This window comes from Magallana gigas, chromosome 5, assembly GCF_963853765.1.
Source record: "Magallana gigas chromosome 5, xbMagGiga1.1, whole genome shotgun sequence".
In the NCBI taxonomy this organism is placed as follows: Eukaryota; Metazoa; Mollusca; class Bivalvia; order Ostreida; family Ostreidae; genus Magallana; species Magallana gigas.
The window spans coordinates 19,958,486-19,974,092 of record NC_088857.1 but is presented as its reverse complement, the minus strand read 5'-3'; the positions used below and the strand labels follow the sequence as shown (position 1 = coordinate 19,974,092).

At 34.4% G+C, this 15,607-nt stretch overlaps 2 protein-coding genes across 3 annotated transcripts; both read right to left on the bottom strand.

The window, feature by feature from the left end:
• Positions 1 to 2,450: 2,450 nt before the first annotated feature.
• Positions 2,451 to 4,445, bottom strand: LOC105329543 (uncharacterized). The gene is made up of 4 exons (XM_011430826.4): positions 4,305 to 4,445; positions 2,939 to 3,619; positions 2,681 to 2,803; positions 2,451 to 2,552 (listed from the first exon to the last, which is right to left on the bottom strand). The coding sequence occupies exons 1-4, from the start codon at positions 4,360 to 4,362 to the stop codon at positions 2,521 to 2,523; spliced, it is 894 nt and encodes a 297-aa protein (XP_011429128.3). The 5' UTR covers positions 4,363 to 4,445; the 3' UTR covers positions 2,451 to 2,520.
• Positions 4,446 to 6,484: 2,039 nt separating this feature from the next.
• LOC105329555 (uncharacterized) lies at positions 6,485 to 15,575 on the bottom strand. Of its 2 annotated transcripts, none has more exons than XM_066084249.1 (10): positions 15,016 to 15,575; positions 12,631 to 12,841; positions 11,642 to 11,724; positions 10,441 to 10,980; positions 8,634 to 9,871; positions 8,312 to 8,551; positions 7,915 to 7,998; positions 7,315 to 7,416; positions 6,846 to 6,987; positions 6,485 to 6,623 (listed from the first exon to the last, which is right to left on the bottom strand). In XM_066084249.1, exons 1-10 carry the CDS (start codon positions 15,068 to 15,070, stop codon positions 6,538 to 6,540), a joined length of 2,781 nt encoding a protein of 926 aa, XP_065940321.1. In that variant the 5' UTR covers positions 15,071 to 15,575; the 3' UTR covers positions 6,485 to 6,537. The 2 variants fall into 2 exon arrangements, with proteins under 2 accessions (XP_065940321.1, XP_011429140.3); XM_011430838.4 differs by having other exon boundaries at positions 8,312 to 8,518.
• Positions 15,576 to 15,607: the final 32 nt, after the last annotated feature.

The following is a 15,607-nucleotide window of genomic DNA, read 5'->3' as shown; positions in this document are numbered from 1 at the left end:
TGGAGGTCAAAAGGTCATCGATGTTGACTTCAACCCCAGCATGTCTGGATATATAAGTATAGCCAAATTTATCATGGAACTCACAGTACACTTTGAAAGGCTTGTTTTCCTTGTTATGAACAGTGTAGGTTCCATTGGAACTAGAATGGTTTGAAGAATATATATCCTTGCAGGAATCTATAAAACAAAAATAGCAACTAGATAAATCCTGTTCGAGTAGAAAGTAGTTCAACTTTACTATGTGTTTGCTAACACGAATGTTAATTGACTAGTACATTGACGCCATGATAAATGTGTATCTGGCTTGTAATTCACAGAATATATTCTTGAATTAGATTATGCTAGTCATTACATAATTTAGACAATCGTAGTCAGGATATATATTACTCACGGAAAACTGAATGTGTTCCTCCAGAAAAATTAAGCAATAAAAGGAAAATTAGTAAACATTGCAGGTTGGTCATCGTAAGTTTCGGTAATGTATTGACCTTATCTCTCGAGGACATCAAGATAATATAATAAGAGGGGACAACGATGACAGAAACAGTAATCCAAGGTTAAGAATATTTATACTATTATAGTAACGTTTAAAATACTCATAAAAAACTACAACAACTGTGTGTACATGTACATGTAGGACCCTTTTGTTATTGCTCGTCGATGTCATCTATTCTTAGATATATGAAATCCGTTGTCCGGGTACTGGTTGAGACGATCTGACATAGCAGGCCATTATGAACAAGGCCACCTTAGTTCCAGTCTACGATAACCTGGTCGCACTGTCCCTCTGTAATTGTTATCACGATTTATCGAAAGCATGAAACACAACGCATTGATATTGACTTTACCGAGTTTTTTTAAGGGGGCTGGGGGGTGGCTGCCATTTTAGGCAATATTGATATCCTTTAAAAGAAGAGCTCCATATAAAGATAATGGGAAATGATGAAATTTTATATTAAAATAAATGAAATTTTTCTTTATCAAATAATAGTTGATAGCTTCAGAAATCACATATAAAATTTTCAAATAAATCTGATGGTTTTATATTATATTATATTTTGACCCCCAGCCTCCTTAAAAGTGACTGATAACAATTCTTAGTCTAAGAGCAATAACTTTGATATGATTTGTCAAACAACACGACACAAGGGTTTATTTTTCAGTGTGTTTTCATGTTTTAAACATATCTGTAAATGTATAATATCGTCTATTTTGATATGATACATTTACAGCAGGGTTTTGTTAAAACAACTTCAATATTTCCATTTCAGGCACATTTTGTAGGCCAACGCTCCATAGGCAGCAGTGTTTTTGGATATGTTTTGGGCCTTTGAATCCAGTTCAAGTTATTATATAAGCTTATAATCAATTTAATAATAAATATTTTCATTTTTTTTTCCTTTTCAGTACCCGTCTACCCCACCTGTATGTTAAAGTTTTAAAGAGACTTATGCACGATTTGAGCTAAAAGTTTTCAAACTCTTTTTGTCCTTTTTAAATTTCTAGAATGATTCATATGGACATCTCTAATGCTTCACCAAAATCTTAATAGAATTTCGTACGTCAAGTTACAAGAGTTCAGATTACTTTGTTACGTAAAAAATGCCCGGGTCTTGTTTGGGTTTAAATTGATATATTGATAAAAGTTTTATTCAAATCTTGTTTTTTCTTCTGATTAAGTTATTATTGGATAAAAATGGAAACAGTTTATCTTGTTTGTCAATACATTTTTTCAAAATGAATATCAAAATATGGCAATTTCTCTACAGTAATTTTAGTAAACAAAAAATGACTCATCTTCTTATGGTCTATGACTAGACTTGGCGCTTATATAGACAAGTGATATGCATGTACTACTTTAAATTAGCATAATTATTACTATTCGAGTACAATGCTGTTTTTCTTGTTTCTGAACTTGAACCAATGTATGTGAATGAAATATTCAGTCAATTTGTGTAAAGTTTGTAAAGTTGTGTAACAGCTTACTACGCATGTTAAATTCATGCATTATCGAACACTGTACAGAGGAGCGGGTTACTTATTGTAAAAACACAATTGACAACTGTTGAGAGAATGTCGAGCTCTGAAAATTACTTATTATCATTAAAAGAAAATCGAGAAATCTTAAAACATGCTTAGCGAAAGAAAAAAGACTAATAATCCACAAACTCTTGATATTAAAAGTGACAATGTAGGGCGAGCATTAAGATGGGAACTTAATTCAAGAACATTGGAGTGTAAAAGACTCTTAAAGTGGATCATATTTTATCAGGTAAATTCACAAGCACTTGTTGTTTCAGTGGTAAAGTTTACTAATTGCATAAAAATAAAGTAACAATTTTCGGTGAACTTTTTAAAACAAGAACAAGTGCCTGTTGGTTAATTATATTTATTTACAATGACCAAAGCGCTATTTGTTTCAAATAGTTAAAAACAAAACACAAAAAATATCAGTATTAGGATTTTTATTTGCATATTTGTGTCATGATAAATATATACTTTTTTTCTGATTTTCTAAATTCAGCCAATAATTCCCATGTTATTATGGTCTCCTGTAAATAAAGAACAACGATAATTATTAGCTTTAATTGGAAAAAATGTAATTTGTTTATATGTGTACATGTTTATCTCTGAGAGAGAGAGAGAGAGAGAGAGAGAGAGAGAGAGAGAGTTTTGTTGCCTTTGACATTGCAGGTATCTCCCACAAAACCATCTGGACACTCGCAGAAGAAATTAGTTTCGTCTTCAGAATAACAGCTGGCCCCGTTCTGACACGGCGAACTTTTACAGGGATCTGCTTGTTCTGAAGAAAAAAATACCCCGCAATATATTGAATTCAAAAACGCCAGCACGTGTTTATATTCAGTGTTGAAACATACAGTAAAATGCGCACTGTGCATTTTTTTTTCTGAATGTTCTCAGTGTTTATAAAATTTACCAAAGCGCACGCCTAGAGCTGCTCCGTTGATGTCATTGTGGTGATGAATGAAAGCATATCCCCCACAACCGCCAAGATGAATTTCATAGTCGAAATAAAACTCGTCAGGCATGTTGTACGCTGTCGGAAGGGTGTGGGCCACTGTAATCCAAGAATGCATCAGGGTCGACTCGCAACAACGGTTGACGTACCCTATCGGAAGTTTGTGGTTTGGGTTGAAGTAGAATACAAAATAACTGTTGGGGTTTCTATCGCAGTTCACGAAGTTGAAATCCTGGCCGTTGGCCCGGTAACCCTGAGGGTTGACGTGATTGGCCAAGCTGATCGGTAGGAAACCCAGATACAGGTATGGGGCCAGGTTAGCGGCGTTGACCGAGGCAGCGTACCCAGTGTGCTGTTTGTAGAAAATCCCAAGGGGCTGGGTCGGGTAGTTCTTAATGTTCTCCATGACTGCTTCCGCTTGGGCGCCATTTGCCTTCATGTGTCTCACTTTGACATGTGCACTGGTTGTGAAGAGATCGTTAATGTTGACTTCCACTGATGTGTTTTTGGAGACATAGGTGTATCCATATTTGAAGTGGAACTCGCAGTATACCTTATATGGCTGAATTTTACGGTTATAGATGGTGTATGTACCATTTGGGGAACTGGGATTGCCTAGGTAAATGTCCTTGCAAGAATCTTCAAAATAACAAAATTGTTTAAATTTGTAGTAACCAAAATGTTAACTATGGTTTTGATGAATGAAAAACAATATAATGATGTTTATATTATATTCTTATTAACCCCTAAACACGTATTGTTGATAGCCTGACCAAACATGGAGATAACATATTTCATATTTACGTACTGTTGCCCCCCCCCCCCCCCTAAAAAGAGAAAATAAATTTTACGGTCCACCAAATATTTAGAAAATCAAAGAAATTGTATTAAAGTGGCATATTTTCTCAAACTGATTTCTTATGAGTAAAAGCCCAATTTTTTCTTCCATTCATAAGTTCATGCGGTTCTTTTTTGTTCCTAAGTTTTTATACATTAAGAAATGTTATTAAAAGGATATTTTGGCAAAATTTCTTCTTCGAGCATGTCAAATTCATTCTCAATTTTGATGCAAGTTTAATTAGTGTGCTAAAAGTTTAAAATGATTTTTTTGACATCAGTTTACACTCAATATACACTAAAGATGTTATCGACGAAATAAATACAAACAGCTATATGTGTGTCATCTGTTCATCTATATCAAACCTTCATGAAATAAAAAAAAATCTATTACATGACCCTAATCTAGAAGTATTTTAATCCGTAGATTAAGCCAGACGAGAATTTTTTTAAACAAGTATCAGGTGCAAGGTACATGTACACTTACGGTTAACTGCATCTGCAAAGGACAGAGCAACAACTGGCAGAAGAAATAGAACAAACATGGTGACCGAATTCTCAGTCTGGTGTGTCTTATCAGAACTATTGACACTCCCTTGTGAAAGAGTGGTATAGCTAACTTACATTTAAGTAAGGGTCAATTGGAACAGAAACTAAGTTAGATGTCTGTCATATTTTTTTTTAAAGATTTATTATCTTGATTCTCTGGCAAGAAAAGGGTTTCTTATAATACATGAATATTTACTTTTGTCGAGTTTTCATAATCTTTTTGTTTTAAATTAATGCAGTAGTGTTTAGTTTTTTCTAAAAATCGACCAAAATATGTAATTCTAATGGTTTAGAACAATCATGCGTTTCTAATGGTTTAGATATTTCCAACATCTTCAGAAAATATTACAGCCATTTTGGGTATTCCGAATAACATTTTACAACTTTTTAGCAAAATATGTAAAACGTATGTTTGTAATTTGTTGTTTGGTATCAAATAAAAGGAGATTATGTCCGACGACAGATCTTTGTCACAAAATATTTTTCTCCTTGAAGAAGCCACTTCGACAGGGGTTCTTATGACACCACCACTTTGGTGTAATGCGGATTACTTCCGGTTATTTCGAATCACTGGCTAAACTGGCACAAAACAGTTCGACAAAAATAAAATTAATATCCAACGAATTAGTTTATCTTACTTTCCTAATCTAAAAAGAGTAATAAAAATCATTCATTATTTTGACTACTTCAAATTTAATAACATCCCTATGTATCGCCTGTACACGATAACTGTATAAAACCCAGAGAAAATGTATAGAGACCAGAAATAATCCCTCGCCATGTACAACGTTTGTCTGGCATAGCCCTAGAATTGTAATATTATTGCTTTGCATAAGCAAAAATCGATTACACAAAAAAACATTATAACGTTTGTGTGATAAGCCTTAATTTATTCGGGTGCTGTCAGTATGTACTTACTGAATTTGATATTACCTCAAACTGAAGGGGGTTGAAAATGTATGAATTAGGTGTACATTTTATAGGTTTGGTGAAATACCTTTACATGTCTTGAAATCCTATAATTTGCCGATTTATAATTATACAGTTTGTCAATGATCATCGATTATTAAAGGGACTTGGACACGATTTGACTTAAAATTTTCTAATTTTATTTTTCCATTTGCAATGTTTATACTGATAAATATAGAAGTTTTTAATGCTACGTCAAAATTTGAAAGTCAAATATCAAGTTATAAGCAATATACAGAGTTCATAATTCTTTGTTTTGTAAACAAAGCTCGAATATTGTCATTTTTACACATGTGTTGTATTGGTGTAAATCTTTATCAGATATATCTTTCTTTTGTTGATAATAGTATTTATGATGATATTGAATAAGTTTAAATTGTTTTTTAGATGTCATTTTGTCTATAAGAAATGGTAATTTTCTACATTAGATTTTTTGTAAACAACTATATATATATATAAGACTCGAGCTTTGTTTACATAACAATCAATTCTTACCTCTGTATCTCGCTTGCAACTTGACTTTAACATTCAATATTTTGGTCAATCATTTAAAATGCACCAGTTAACTATTTTATACTTAAAAATTAAAAATAAAAATTTTGATCTCAAATCGTGTCCAAGTCCATTTACAGTATATATGATAATGAACACCGTTTTCCACCATGCTAATTTCCACTATTGCGGTCATCGTGTACACTTATAAGACCGCAAATTATTTTATCAAAGAACAATATTTCTTCATAGAATTGTGTACATAGATGGCTTACTAGTATAAGTTGCTGCTGATGACTGTAAAGAAGTTTTATTTGTTGATGTTTTGTACATTGCATAGCGACACTTAGTATTGCAAACTTAATATCTGACCGAGACGGTTGTGTCTCAATATAATTAGGGTAGCTAGTTCTTTGCTTATTCATTCTAAATGATTTGTTAATCATAATCTGAAACTAGTTGAAACAATTATTGAACATTTTTCTTGTTAAACAGAGGGTCATGTCTTCTCTATTATTTAATTTGCATCCATCTGACATACTATTTAAACAAGTATTAAAATACCAAACTCGTCTTTCTTGGAAAACATTTTTTAAATCAAAATTAAGAAAAACATTCCAAACACAGCTTTGTGTTTAAACAGAATGACACAATGTGTTTGATTATATTTTATTTTTTTTAATCCAAACCATGTTTTATTACAATGATAACTATACAAATAAGGGAACAATATTAGCACAGTCGAATCTCCCAGCTCCTCTGTTCGGTTGGTGAATCACTATAGACCTGTTTCCAACTGTAACAAAATATATATCCAAATCTAATTGCATTGCAAAATAAAGAAAACTATTATAAATTCATATAAATTTTGATCATTTTGTTTTTGAAATATATTTTGCATATCTATGATACATGTTTATCGATCTCCATTTTTCAAGTTTTTCAAGTTCTTCATGTCAATATGTTTAAAGTGTCTTGAAATACATGTATAATGATTGGATGAAACACTATGTCGTACCTCCAAATCGACCAATTAAAGGCAAGTTTACATCGGTGAAAAATCTTGGGCCACCGCCGATTTCATATACAACGTGTTTCCCGCTTACATCTCCCACTTCACATCGGTAAGGGTTTGAAAAGGAACATTCCTCATATCCTGCCTAAAGAAAGAAGCCTTACTAGTTTACAAAAGTGAAATCAATCAAAATGAAATCAAGTTTACTGATTTAAAATAAACAGAAAACAAACCAACTACATGGAAACCATAACCGCCTACCCCCCCCCCCCCCCACCCCAAAACAAATTAAGTAAAACACCCTGAATGAAACAGTAAAAAGACGATATCCCTACAGAGAGTATGACTCATAAAAAGATAAATAAGCCATAAATTAAGACAATGATTTTAATGAGGATGTGGCTGACGTCAACGCACCTACTGTATACCAAAATCAAGAATTCAACTCATGCACGCTGTAATGAAGTCTTACCGTGGTACTGACGTTGTAAGGGTTGTAGTGTGGACCAGCATCTTGACAGTTGCCTCCTTCTACCACACCATGCACGTGCACGTGCCAATTCAGCCCTCTAATCTGTGATGGATAACATCACATATAATTTTAGAAGGGAAACGGTTTAACTGTTCAAACTGTAGAAATCCAGCTACCAATAATTGTGATACTTTGTTTAAGTATAGAGGGTACGTTAGTGCAGATCTAGAAAAAAACTTTACAAGGACCTCTGGCCAAAATATCCTCTATCTATTTACCTTTCCATATAAAACACTAATAACGACCCCCCCCCCCCCCCCCGAAACCCGAACAACACCCCCACCACCATAAAAGCGCACGTCAGATTGGGGTTACATTCATATGTACATTTGTATGTGTGCATAAATAAAAAACTTGTGGGTGGTCTGAATTTTAAAATGTAAAAACATCTTGAAAAAGATATTAATAAATTATTCTAAATTTGGTTTTCGGGCATTAAGAGAACCTTTGCAGTGTAATGTAACGATACCAGATGAAAGCTAGTTTTTGTTTTTTTTTATTCTTTTCAGTGTAACATTATGCAGAGTCGTCCGTGATTACCCGTAATCCTTCGTTGTTCCGAAATCTTAGGTCCATCCAAATCTCTGTATCGCTGACTGTATTATCAGTGTAGACATACTGTTTCTGTAAATAAGCATATTGTTAAATATTTATGTGACCTTATATATAAAATTCTTAATTACCATTGTATGTAGCATTCAATTGACGCCGCTAGACACGGCCGTAGCGCAATGGAGGAAAATGAAGCAAATGCTTCTCTTTTGAAACGATCTATTTTCAGAAAGTGCAGTGTATATTTTATTTATTATAATAATTGCGAGCTTAATTACTTTGAATGGTACTTCCCACTTATTGTATTTGATTGAATTCAATTCCATATATTGACATCGTCCTAGACCAAGAAAGGCAATAGACTCAATGATGACTGCGGTCTTACCAATATTACTCCACCAATTAACATGCCTCTGGTGAACCTTGCAATCATTCGGACAACTCTTCCCCCGGACAACTCGATGTTCTCCTCGATGTTACCACACACCCAGCGTGATCCGTTCCCAGTATGGATAACTAACGATCTACCACTGATACTAAGTGGTCCGGATACAGGCAAGAAGTTGTCAGGACCGGAAGCTAGAGCTGTTTCCTGTGAAGGCAGGTTCGTTAGACTAAGTTCAATCTAAGCAATAAGTCATTCTTTAAAGCCTTCTACATGTATTAATTCATGCTGTACAATAATAAACGATTCTCAAACTACTTACTCTGCCTTGCAGAACTGATCCATACTTGCCGCTAAGGTCTCCAACCTCGTAGAAATCATGAGTCCCAGTTCCAGGGGGTGGACTGTTTGTTTTATTAATGAAGAAAGGGTTAAAATGACCGCCGACTACACTGTCAGCGCAGGGGTTAGGTGATGATGGATCAACAGGTTCAGTGTGTATGTGGTACTCTCCAGCCCGACGATTTAATCCCGTCAAACGCAGAGAAGTCCATGCTATCGCATCTTCATACTGAGGAACACTGCCAACAAATTCGAAAAGGCCGGAAACGGATGATGGTTCCGAACCGTACCAGTTTTCGACAAACAAAGCCCTTGCCGGAACTTCAAAAATATTTGCGCATGCCAGACGGCCTTTCCCTTTGTTTTGATCATGTATCACGATCGATTTACCTATTATACCGAGTGGTCCTTCAAGAGGTAAATTTGTATCAGTAAAATAATTTCTATACCATATTCCATCTTTAGTTCGAACATTTACAGGTTCTTGTTTTCCGGAAATATCACCGAGTTCACATCGTAAGGGGTTGTCAGGCCGACATGCATTTGGGTAGCTTCCAGTCACGTTAACACGAAAAGGATTAAAGTGTCCACCTGCTGCTGAACAAGAGCAAGGTCTATCATTGAAGAAACTGCAAACCGGGTTTTCGTGAACATGCCAGTTATGATCAACTGTTGGAGTTTGTATCCCGTTAGCGTAGCTTAACTCAACGTAAACATGTGTATCAGCATAGTAGTTGTTTCGAATCTGGGTAAACACAATTCGCCCGATGACGGGCCCGGTAAATATGGCCACCGCTTTAGTGATTCGACTGATGGGTTCAATGGTTGCACACACCCACCGTTCGTCCTTGTAAGACTTATGAATTGTAAGTGAGCGCCCGATGACACTGTACCTCCCATACAGGGGTAAATTGTCATCCCGGAATTGACCGTTGAAGCTATCCTGCCCAGTTAAGAGTCCGTATTTCCCGCTAAGATCTCCAATTTCGTACTGGTCGGCAGTGCCCCTCCCCGGTGGAGGGGATCGAGGCTTATCTCTTGGAAAATCAAAATGTCCACTTATACTTTGGGCATCGCAAACATTATCTAACGCTGTCAGTTTCATGGGAACCGGCCACTTGTGAATGTGGTAACCCCCAGCCAGACCACGGAGGTTGCTCAGGGAGATTTGTACTATTGTTGTATCATATGGAGACCTTTGATAGAAATTTATTGTTCCTGTAAATTTAAAAATCATCAAGACGTGACTGCTTATATCATGTCAATGAAATAAAAAAGGATAAAACGATATTGATATACTAAGTCTTATATAACCTAGCCATGGACTGGTATGAAGGATTATGTCGCTGCATACATTTTCATAGAATTCATTCTGTGTTGTTGGTTGTTTTTTTTGCTATTTTTTTATCTGGACCCTAAGCTAATTGGGATAAATTATTGTAATAGTCATTATAGACTCTAAGGCACAATTAATCAAATCTTATATATTTAAATGTTGAAGCAGTTAGTTGGATTTTCTGTCTACATTCATCTAGTGATTAACTATAATATGTATGGGTGCTATTCTATTTTGTTAAGAGCCTTTGACTCATATTGCAACAGCCCCCGCTGATATCCGTATAAGACTCCAAATATAGATCAATCTTTGACGCTTAGGACCATGAAACTTCATTCTGCCAGCGCCTACCTTAAAAAGGACCTGTCGTTTTCAATTAATTGATCAGAAACGCTAGGCGAAGTACGTTTTTTTTTACTTTGTAAACTGTGAAAGATGAATTCAAATTTACCTTTTACGCCGTCATTAAATATAGACGAAACAGCTTGCCTGGGCTCAATGTCACCTACAAAAGCACAGGAGACAATCTCACCGCTACCTCTGGCTAACACCAGAATATTTCCTATGATTGATCTGACTCCGGACAGTGGTAGGCCTGTTTCGACAAACGTTGAGGTTGCGTCGTCCTTGACCCGACCAACTCGCAGACGACCAAATTTGCGGGCAAGGATGTAAAGTTGTGTGAGAGAAGGTGGGAACGGAAGCGGAAGTCGGCATTCTGACGTCATTGTCACCTTGTGCTGATCACTATTTGGATTTGAGAGTAGGAACCAGTAGACGTTTTCTGCAAATGGGTTAACTTCTTGTGTTTTGAAAAGATTGACTCTCACGGACGTATCCGCATCACTGTCGTTTTCTAGTTGTCTAAACACAACACTTCCTGCTATGTTTGACAGGAATTTCGCTTCAGCCGTGTTATGTAACCACCTTGATTCCAATGTACCACAGAGTCTCTCCCCGGTATCGGTATTGGTGAAAAGAATTGACCTACCTAGGGGAAAAGATAGACTTAGATTAAAGAGATTTTTTGTAAAGCATGAAATAAAATGCTTCAGAAATTTTTATGAATTATAAGAAACTTGAGTTATGATACCGTTGCATTTAATAAATGGTATATTAAATCGATCTTTTACAGAAGTTTAATTTAACAATGTCATCTCATTTATACAAAGGTACATGAATGACTGCTATTCGGGTTCTGTAATATTTGTATTAATACGTCTAAGACTGCATCCTCCAAAGAGATATTTTATAAACAATATTGGTTGTGAGACAAATTGACGTATTTCCGATTGTTCGCTCATATTAGATACCATGCAGCAATATTTAGTCTAATGTAGTGTGTCTTGCATGTGTCTAGTGTGTACTAATTTTATAGCTCTTTAATATTAAATTATGTTTTCTTTTTAGGCAAATTAGTTTGACTTGTTAACCGAGTTATAATTGTATTTTTTTTTACAAATACATGTGCATGTTAAAATTGTAAAGGCTGTTTATATTTAAGTAAATTGTGCGTCACCATGTCACTCCATCTAAATAAATCATGATTGAAAAAGATTCTCTGACGTTTTTAAAATATGTACTACAAGTCGAATGAAGTTTCTTTCTGTGTGCGATGTGTCGAGCTGTTTGTAAATGTTTGTAAAACTAACCGTTCAGTAAGCGAGCTTCGGAGGTGAAGACAAAATATTGATGTTCTTTGCCTGGAACAAGCTGCCACGTGGTGCCCAAGTACCTGTTACAGAAAAACGTCAATAGGACCATGATGTAAACACAAACTAAAGCACAAGATACAAGCTTTTATAACAAGCTGATTTGTTCTTAAGAAAATGAAGTTGACGTTTCGTGTTTTATCGGTCAACATTTAAATTAACTATTGTGACTATGAATAATTATTATTAATTCAGTGATTTGATATAAATGTCGAACTCGACATAACTATTAACATCTTTTTAGGTTTATATATTTCATGTATAAATATGCACAAGCATTACCAAAATTGGTTCAATTTCCATCATAAAAGTATGAAAAGGTAATCGAGTATGTATTAAACTGGTACCTATAATCTTAGAAAACGCAAGAACCGGTTTTTGCCTCCACTTGTCAGATGATTTATATGCTGAATTTTTTCAAAATTTTATGTCGACTAGCTAGAAATTGAATATGGCAACCTGTATGATCTTTATATCTGTCAGATATAAAATTCTAATGTTACTTTAACTTTGATATGACAAATACGAATCGGTTTTCATAAACTTTAAACATATTTTGAAACTTGCTTTTTGTTCAGTTTGAAAGAGGCTTGTTTTGAATATGCTTGCGTAGAACCAAACATTCATTGCATTTTAAAGAATTTCAAAATTAGTGATGTTAAAAGTAAACATATCCATATATATTTAACTTAATGGTTTTTCAAGTATTCATTGTTAAGTCATGTTCAGTAACTTTGAAATTCGTTTAAATTTCGTTTCTTGTCTTTTCGATTTGGCTCTTTAATTTTTGTTTCTTTTTTTGTTTTTTGTTGTGTACATAAATGAGAGCAAGAATAGTTTATATTTTGTTACGAGGCCAGTAGACGTATGACTGACTAGAAGTGTAGCGATTCGAATACGGACATGACTTTGAAATTTTGTTACAATACCTTTTACCCAGATCCTGGTCTAGGCACCTGACTGTGACGTCATTGACCACCCTGTTCTCTCTGATCTCCACCAAATACGTACTCCTTATGTTTGGAAAAGAAACAACGCCGAGCGATGTGTTGGCTCTGAAATTTGGTTCAATGTGAACAACCCCGTTGATCCCTTTGTAGCGTATGATACTCTGTAGCGGCCTTCCCTGTGCAGTAGTATCTGGAAAAATGGTTTGTACTAATTTCATTTGTTTTATGGAGGTTTTTTATGCCAAAGATTCCCCTACTTACAAGAAACAACTTTAGAACCATTTTAACAAGAGCTTGGACTTTGGATAGTTGTGTCAGTCGGCAATGTGACGTAGGCCTGTCTATTTTATTGCTGGCCATTCAGTCTTTGCTCTTTGTAATCAACAAGATTTGTCTGGCTATTTAGTAAAGACAACGCAATCGGTGTATTATAATATTTCGCTTGAAACCAGCGTCATTTTAACGTTGTTTTGACGCGAGTAATAGATAGTTACATCCAACTGAAAGACCAAGGCCTTGTTAAAATGGTTCTAGAAACTTTTTTCTCCATTCCTTCATTAAAAAACTTGGAATTGACGAGTAATTAAATTCATGTTAAAATAATAAGTAACATTTTAAAGGTTAAGACAAGCAACGTTTTTGTTTTCCCACTATTTGTATTTAGAAACCAAAAAAAAGGGGGGAAATATTAAGGATTTATATTTTATGCATACACACCATTTCAGATATACGATCGATCAAAATAAGAAATAGGTTTAGTAAAAAATATTATTATATCTAATAATCTTTATCAATATAATTTTAATACAATGTTTCTGCATGTACGCCTATTGTTATGTTTGTTTATATACCTCAGGGTTAAATTCCTACCAGAACACTAACACTAAAAAACGGCATGAGATCGAGAACTATAAACGTCACCTGTAATTTAATTACTAGAATGTAATGAATCACTAGGATCCTACACTTTCTCTTCAATTGAGATGTATGTGAATGCAATGCTGTTCTATTGACAGATTAGAGCACGTAGGTCAGTGATCAAGATAGTTTTATTTTTTATTCAAGAGGTCATAAAGATGGTTATATGTAGTTTTATCTTGATTACGTACATATACATGCACATTCTTGACGACGTGCAATTCTTCCTAGTATAATTATGAATCTGCCTTTATCGCATAGGCTTCGTTCGAAACCGGGGGGGGGGGGGCTTATCCCCCCAACTTGTTTTGCAAAATTAGACATAACCATGACTGGAGTGCTTTTCAAGATTTCTGATAAGTCTAGCGCCCCCCCCCCCTTCCACCCCCACCCCCCCCCCCCCCCCCCCCGCCGGCACATTCTTTCAATTTGCTTCCGACGCCACTGATCTAGTTATATATAGATAGCATTTATGCTGAGAACCTTTTAAGAATGTAAATACTACATGTATCTACTTATTACATGTATAGTGATAATTAAATTAGTTAATAGACTTATTTAATCGATTGGGTTTGTTTTACACAATGGATATCTGGCTAGGTGAAACATTTTTATGTAGTACTTGTCATAAGGGAAAAATATTTTGTATTCTTATCGTGTTTCAATTAATATATAATAGATACATCCACTATCCATGCGTCAAAAAGGAACCCAACGGCCCAGTTAAGACCACATAATATGAAAATAAGATCAAACAACCTAATGGTATGTTTAAACAACAGCAATAATACGCATTGCATAGTTTTCATTTACATATACATATATATGCATCTTATCAGTTTTGATTATTATTTTATACAGTAGTGTTGGTAATTAAAGTCAATTTTTCATCAAAATTTTAAATTGAAATATAACTTACACTGTATTTGAGAATTTTAACGCATTTTCCTTTCGTAGTCATATGTTAATTTTAAAATATTGTATTTATTACATTACTAGCATGGTAAGCTTACATACATTGTAGGTTTAATATAGCAGGTTGTGACTGATAGGAAAAATGAAAGAAAGGAGTGTTTTTATACTTCTCCTTTTACATGTATTTTGAAATACTGAAAATGAAAGCATGGCTACAAATTTGATTATCGTGTGATTATCTTATTTTTAGCCAATCGATAAAAAAGTTATTATATTGCATTTGATGATTTTTTAAAATATCAACACAATTATTATTCTTTAGAAAAAAAATTGTGGAAAATAGGTAACAATCAAAATATTTGATAAAATATTGGTGATATTTGACTATTGATGAATAGAATTGACATTTTGATCATCCAATTAAAGAAACCTGAAAATTAAACTGAGATCTAAGTTTATGAATGTTAAATAGTTTATTTACGTACATTGAATAGAAGACACACACTTTGAAAACAAGAAAGTGGTACCTACCTCGTACATTGTAAATAAGTGTTAAAATCACAATAAAATCCTTGATTCTCTCCATGGTCCTCTAAATGTCAAACTGTCATTTGGTTAAAGGCATGTTGAATGTCATATACATGTACTTCTTATATCTACACAGACATCAGAACATACTAAAAAGTTTTTCCTATACTGGAAACCTTGTAAGTCTTCAAATCTTCAATTATTTAGCGTTGAAGACCAAACAGGGCAATTTCACACATGTTAAAGACCAGCCTAGCAAACAAACAGTTGATTGATGATGACGATATTGACATGTAAACGTTTCCTCGATATGTTGTCCTGGCAAATTAAACGCTCATCATTTTTATCTGGACATCTTATTGTTCATTAAGCTCTCAATAGAAAATAAAACAAGAACGAGTAACCTATCTACGCCAACTTTTATAGTGTAGTTTCTTTCTTTCTTTTTTTTTTACCTTTACTTATTGTTACGTGAACCGTATCGACTTCTTAGGTAAAAGAAATTTCTTACGTGAAAAACAATTCATTTAGTCAATGTAATGCAGATTCCGAATCTATCTTTTTTTTTCCAACACCACCACCCCCCCCCCCCCCC